Genomic DNA, 6,945 nt, shown 5'->3' on the forward strand with positions numbered 1-6,945 from the left:
ATCCAGATAAGTATTACTTTAATAAAGCTCCTTTAGCAAAATAGCACAGGAGATGTTTAGCCACAGTCAGAAAATCCAGCGTATTTGCTAAATCTGTGTGAAACGCTTAACTTCATTAAGTTATTCTGACACAGTTAAATACAGCTTAGTTCCCTAATTTCTCAAATCCCAATACCCAATTTGTCACATATTACTCATAACTTGGATTTACTGTTAGTAGACTTGAGACCACCACACCTTAGCACTGAATTKGCTAACATTATTGTTAGGTTTAGAAACGACCAGCTAATTGATAAAGCTCTGATTTAAGCTAGGGGTGAAATACAAAGTAGAACAGTACTTATTCTTCAAGCTTTGAAGGATACAGTCACTTTGAAGTTACTAAGAGTTCATAACCTGCCCACTCACGCTCATATTTCACAATGGAGAAAACAGCCAGAAGAGCAYGGAAACTATAAAACCTAACAATTCTTTAGCAACAGAAGTTTCTTCCCAATTGATTGGATTCCTTTTTGTTAGTTACCTGTTGGTTGCTTCTAACTGGCTGCAGATATAATCAGCAATAAAATCTCTCTCATATCCAAATCTTTGCAACGTAATATTAAACTCTAAACTACAGCTACTTCCAGAGTTAAGATTTTGACCAGAAGAAAATCTAAATGGTTAAATTCACACTCATGAACAAAAAGCAAAGTTTGCAGCAGAAGAGTTTGCTGAAATACTCAAAAGTAAGTACACATACTTGAGATTATTGCTTTAAACTTGTATCACAAACTATTTGAAAATATTAAATAACAGCCCCAGTAGAGGGCTTCAAGACTTTATAAACAAGTCATTTACAATTCTTACTTTATTTCTTCTATCTTGCTTAAGAAACAGCTACTTCACAGTCTACAGAAAATAAAAGTGCAATATCCTACCAGTAGTAAGGCACAATATAATGCTATTTTAATGCATTAAATGATGTGTGAGATGTTTGAAAATATTTTAACAATACTGAGAAATTTCAATTTAAGAAAGCTGCTTAAAAATTAACCTTTCAAATACAGAAGGTATCTCTGCTTCAGAAATAATGTTGCATTTTCTAGGGAGGCAACATGTCAGTAACATTTTATAAGTGAACCTTCCCAGAATTCTTCCATAAATAGATCACATACTTTACATAAGGCAACATACACAAAAACAGGGAAGTTTTAAATTCTAMGTTGGATAAGTCATCTCTACCAAACTACCACTACCCTATAAGCCAAGTCATTAGGGAAAACTTAAAACTTTCGTATCTACAAATCAAAAACTGATTTTAGGATTAGGAACTGAAGACTGAAATAGATCATTAGGTCACAGGCTGAGCTGCAAAAGAATGCTTTTCCCAAGCGTCCCTTTTAGAAGATGCAAGAGATGACTGCACCATTAAAAAAAAAATAACAAGAAGAATATCTCAACTAGTGCTATAGCCCAAAGTTACATGACACCTGAATAATCACAGCTAATGAGAAACAATGGTGGCATGAAGACTCCCAGGAAGATGATTGCAGGTGTCTTAGAGCTTCTCCTCCTTAGCTCCTGCCTCTTACTTCATCGAAGTAGAATACTGCTTCAGGCTAAGTAAAATAAAACAACAGCTGCACAACTAAATGGCTRTTCTTTCTACAAATGAGCAGCTGTGGTAGAAAATTGTCCCTCTGGCAGCCAGGAGTAGTATGATAGTTCTCATATGCTACTAAAAGGCACGGACAAATATTCCAAAAGAATTCTAGTAAAAAGTAAGAAAGTTGGCTAATGAAGAAATGATGAGGGAATCACAGAAAAACTCAGAGAGRAAGCAGAACACTTCAAACGAAAAATGTAATAATGGAATTATCTATATTTGAAATAATTACAGTTAAAAAGAACATTTCTAAACAAAAATAACAATGGATTGCCTCCAGAAATTTAAGTCAATTATAGAATGGGAAGCAAAGCCACAAGAAACTTCAGGTGATTCTGCCAAAACCAAAGTATGAATTTGTTGAAGTACTACAATACCATAAAAGGAACATGGATAATCTGTTTCTGCTGGAAAACTCCAAAGTATCCACAGAACTAGGAGTTAATTCAGGTCATCACACTTTAGCATGTAAAAGCAAGTGAACACTTACATTGTTGGTTTTCCCAGCTTTTCTACAAATCTCTTGGGTGATGATACAGGGACAAGCAATGATCCTTGTCCCTCGGTACAAAGAGGGTTACTTGTAGAACTATCTCATTTTGAAACAGAAGCTGTMYCCAGCGCAGACATGAAGCAAGTCTTTAGCTGGACTTTTCTCTGTCCTAGTAGTAGCTTCTAGACAAAACAGAAGCAGCTGACACTAGGGACTTAGGAATTAAGTTCCCCACAATCTCCTTCAAGTTTACTTTCACTTACACAGCTTCTCACAGACACCTACCCAACACAGGGCAGGGTTCTGGTTTACTGTCTTCCTTAAAAATACACATTTTCTTTCACAATAAGAAATCAAGGAAATAACACTCCACTTAATTATAGAGAGATTTCCTGTTAAGAATGGATAATTGCAGCATGGCAACATCCTTCCAACTCATCCATCCACATTCTCTTTTAAAGAGTGTTACTCCATTAGCTACAAGCAGATAGGGTTACTACACCATGCTCATTCAAGAGGCCAACCCTAAATGTGTATCACAACAAGGCTGTTTTAAGTACACTCCACAACATGCACATGTACACATTTTTATGCTACTGAGCTATTGGTGCTACAGCAGTTACACTGAACTGACCCTTGGCATTAACTTCCAGTATTCCTAATGCTAATTGTCCACCACACATACACACACAAGCAYACCTCCCCCTCAGAATCAGGTAAAGGAGGAATGAAAACTGGCAACAAGTTTTCCAGCACCATTTATATTCAAACAACCTAAAGAACTTGTTCTTAGCATCACTATCCAGCAGTCAACATGGGACAAGAAGCTAACTAGAAAGAAAGGGCTGTTCCAATCTCAGTGAGCAAGTWAAACCCACAAATCGGTTTAGAGATCCCACTGCTCAGATAGGTGTGAAAACTGGAACAAAGTACTAGTGAAACTAGGTTTCCCATAAAAGAAATTCATGAACTATGCTTTGAAGGTTCCAAGACTATTAAAACTGACTGATTTCCATAAAACAAGTAATTCATCACAACACCAGCAACACCTATATTATCAAACAGAATCCTTAATCCAGCTCTAAGGCTAGATCTTCAAAACAGAAGAAAAAAAAATCATTAATTCAAGTACACAGTCTCAAGATGATGTTACTACCCATCATAAACCATGTCCATTTGTAAATTAGAAGTCTTCCTCCCTCAAACCAAACAAACAACTAAGCTTTGTAATGGGAGAGAAAGAGCATTCTTTGAAGTATATTATGTTTTCATCATCATGGGCTAAGAAAAGAATGCCTTTTTACCTTTGTTGATTAAGACAACCATCACTGAGTGAAATACAGAGGTAATATACAAACCTAGGAGGGAGAGCACTTCAGTTTTGAAAATCCATACACACCAAGATAAATAAGGACAGGAATAATCACGTGCATGAGTATCTATGTCAGATTTCCCTCCATTTATACGAGTTAACATGAGGCTGAGCTGCTTAAATGTGTCATGACAGCTCAAGCTTAATGAAGAAATAGTGTCAGTAACAGGACAAACAGAAATCTTGAGTTCTTATAAGAAATACAGAGACCACATAAACAAGAATGCATGTCATGGACACAGAAAATGCTGCAAAACTCAGACTTGTTTACAGACAATATATGAAAACTCAACTTAACCACACATGGAAATCACACCCTATGACAAAGTAAGTTTTAACTGTATTATCACAACAAACAATAATCAGAAAAATATTTAAGCGGCATGTTGCCTATGAAGACTGGTACAYTGTCATTCACAAATGAGATATTGGTAAGTTCATAGGACTTACCTAGTTAAATTGTTTGTTGTAAAATGAACTATTTGTACATATCTTCCTAAGTGGGACTTGAGTCACAGCTTGTGTAAAAAATATTTATTTTAAAGCATACAACCATAAAGGGTCTGAACAAAGAAAATGTTCAAAATACAAAAACATGTGTCATTTCCTGATATCAGGAACAGCGACKTCTAACAAACATATTACGGTAGCATACAAAACATCTATCCATGATCTATTTTAATCATTAAAAAAGAGTGACTAGTAGTAAAACTAATTTTAAAAAGTTTGCTTTGCTCTGATAGAAGAATTCTTAGAGAGAGGCAGAAACTAAAAYGCCTGACAGTCTAGAGTAGAAAAGAAAAACACAGAAATGGTCTTCTCATCCAGCAACTACCAGATAGCTTTCTACTGAAGTCCAGGCACCTTTCTGCAGCAGTGCTCTGGAGGTGTTAATTAGGTTGTCCCCCAGCAGCCGGTTCAGAACATCACGCTTTTACATATACACATCCCTGAAGAGCAGTTTTCTGGCCAGCTTGATGTTCTTTTCTACAGAGCCTATACCACAAAGCAATTCAGTTCCTAAATGCCTTATTAGTGAAACTGTACTTTTAGAGCACTGTTATAGGCTAAATCTAACAAAGTTTGTTTTCCAGAAAGCCTCACTTCTGCTGTGTGAAATCCAGTACCATCACGATTTCATGCATATGCCATATGACAAGGTGTTTCTCTATCTGCCAGTAAGTTACTCAAAGCCCAAAGATTTCCTCAGTGTTCTGATACCCTTAACTAACAAAAAAAAACCCAAGGCCACTCAGTTATTATCATCTTCAGGCAAAAGATTAAATGAATGAGGGAATACCAAGAAGAAACAGAGGCAGCTGTTCTGGGGCTACCCTAAAAATTGATCACATCTTTCTCAGGTAGTGGCAAAACAAGAATTTCTTAAACCTTTAAYAGGGACACAGTTTGGTGGAAAGAAGAAAGAACTACAGTACGATCAACCCTACTACTATCCTCTGGTGTTCTCATTTGGATACAGAGCAATTCAGAAGGCACAAACTCAAGACACGTGAAGACTCAATCTTCTCACAGACGTACGTGGGAGCAAGGGAGAAAGCACACATATAGAAGGCAYAGACACACAAATCTCTCCAATATCTTTCATTATGTATTTGGGAAAGTGAAAGGGAGTGGGGGAATGTCCTTAAAAGGCCTAGAATAAACAGATGCAAGATAATCAGGTATTCAAACCAAGAACTTCCTCAGTCCTGGGACCTTACAGCTTASTGGAAGACACTAATATGAACTCTGGTGATCATCATTCTCTTCAAAATCACCTGGATGGATRAGAGTTGACAGAAAACCTTTTAAGCCTTCCCACCTCTGATCTATTCTTAATAGAGGCTGAAAAATGGCCAAACCCTGTATCATACGTTAACATCAGGTACTGAAGTTCTAAAGAAGTCCTCTTAGATACATCTCCCCAACTGAATGAGACAAAYGAGAAAGAACACTAAGAATATGTTACTGAGAGAGATTTGCCCTTCAAACACTCGATTCACACATTTTCCTGCGTGGTAGAGTTACTTGAGTGTTAGAGAAGGTGGTTGTTTTTTTTTCCCCTAGCAGACTACCTGGAAAATAATTAAGATAATTGATCAGCTATTCCTTCCTGAAACTCCTGCGCCTCTTCTAGAGAATGCGGGAATGCTGCCCTATCAAGACGCAAATGAGACAAATTAGTAAGGAAATCGCAGCCCAGTCCTCTGCCTGGCCTCCACGGTTCTSTCTCTCCCGAAGAAAGGGGTATGGGGTAGGTCCTGTCCTTCAGAAGCCTACATTGTCCAGGGCCCTGTGTATAGGGAAGAGCTGGCAAGGCCCCTTTTGGAGATCATATACACTGAACAGCTTCTCCCAAGCTCTCCATCGCCACGTCCCCGACCCTACGCCCCCGCCCTCCGGTAATGCCCTACGCTGAAACCCCGCGTTCCTCCGCCTGAGGAGGTTTCCCGTCCCCATGAGGCCGGTGGGATGGGCGGCAGCCCCTCAGCGGGACCGCGGGACAGGCCGGGCAATCCCGCTTCTCGGCGGGACGCTCGGGCAAAGCCCTCGGGCCGCCGTCCCCTCCCGGTACTCACAGTCCAGGTGTTTCTTCTTGGGGCCCATGACCTCGTGGGTCGTGGCCTTGCACACGGTTTTCGAGACGGCCGAGCCGGTCACGCTGTGCTGCGCCGCCGTGATGCGGTCGGTGAGGCTTTGGCCGGACATGGCGGGTTCGCTGGCGGCGCTGGAACCGAGCGCGGCTCCGCTCCCTCCTCAGGGGCCGGGACGGGAGGAGTCGCCGGGGGGATGGAGCTGCGCGGGCTCCTCACCCCGCCGTGCCGCAGGCGGCCCCCGCTCCGCCCTCAGGGACGGACCTGTCACCCGAGCAGGGACCCCTCCTCCTCCTCCTCCTCCCGCCCCCCTCCCCCGGCCGCCGTCCCCTCCCCCTGCGCGCCCGCCCGGCCGGGGACAGGGACACGCACTGGGCGCCGCAGGAAAATGGCGGCGGCCGAGCTCCTCCTCGGGCCTTGCCGGGCCTCTCCCGCGTCACGTGACCGCCCGGCGCCCCGCCCGCGTGACACGCGCCGCCCCCTCAGCGCCGCGGGGCGAGGGCAGGGCGGGAGCGCTCCCTCAGCCCGCCATCGCTTCCCCCGGCTGCCTTCCCCCGGGCAGCCTCCCCGGCCCCTGGGRTCCCTTCCCTTTGGGCACCTCCCGGTCCTCTGGGCAGGCTCCCCGCGGGAGGTTCGGTTGGCCCCTGTTCGGGTTCAGCGCCGAGTAAAGCCTCCATGGAGCGGGTCGCGGGTGTCTCCGCTCCTGAAGGAAGTAATTTTGTATTTCTCAGCATGGAAAGTTTTTGTGGAAACTCCTTCGGTGTCACTTTAGGCGAAGGAAAGCGCAAAGGGAAAAAAAAATCTGTTCGCAGGCAGCGAGGGGTTCGGAGCCGGCTGG

The 6,945-nt window shown here is 42.6% G+C and overlaps 1 protein-coding gene across 3 annotated transcripts in view; it reads right to left on the reverse strand.

The window, feature by feature from the left end:
- The window catches only part of PICALM (phosphatidylinositol binding clathrin assembly protein), a 65,212-nt gene extending 58,799 nt beyond the window's left edge, over positions 1-6,413 (reverse strand). Inside the window, exon 1 of one of the 3 annotated variants that reach the window (XM_057364061.1) lies at positions 6,093-6,413. In XM_057364061.1, coding sequence (XP_057220044.1) covers positions 6,093-6,222 — 130 coding nt within the window. In that variant the 5' untranslated portion in view covers positions 6,223-6,413. The remainder of the gene's footprint in view (positions 1-6,092) is intronic. The other 2 variants (XM_057364062.1, XM_057364063.1) reach the window with 2 other exon arrangements.
- Positions 6,414-6,945: the final 532 nt, after the last annotated feature.

This window comes from Malurus melanocephalus, unplaced genomic scaffold (assembly GCF_030028575.1).
Source record: "Malurus melanocephalus ecotype Western Australia unplaced genomic scaffold, MMel_1.1 scaffold_34, whole genome shotgun sequence".
NCBI lineage: Eukaryota > Metazoa > Chordata > Aves > Passeriformes > Maluridae > Malurus > Malurus melanocephalus.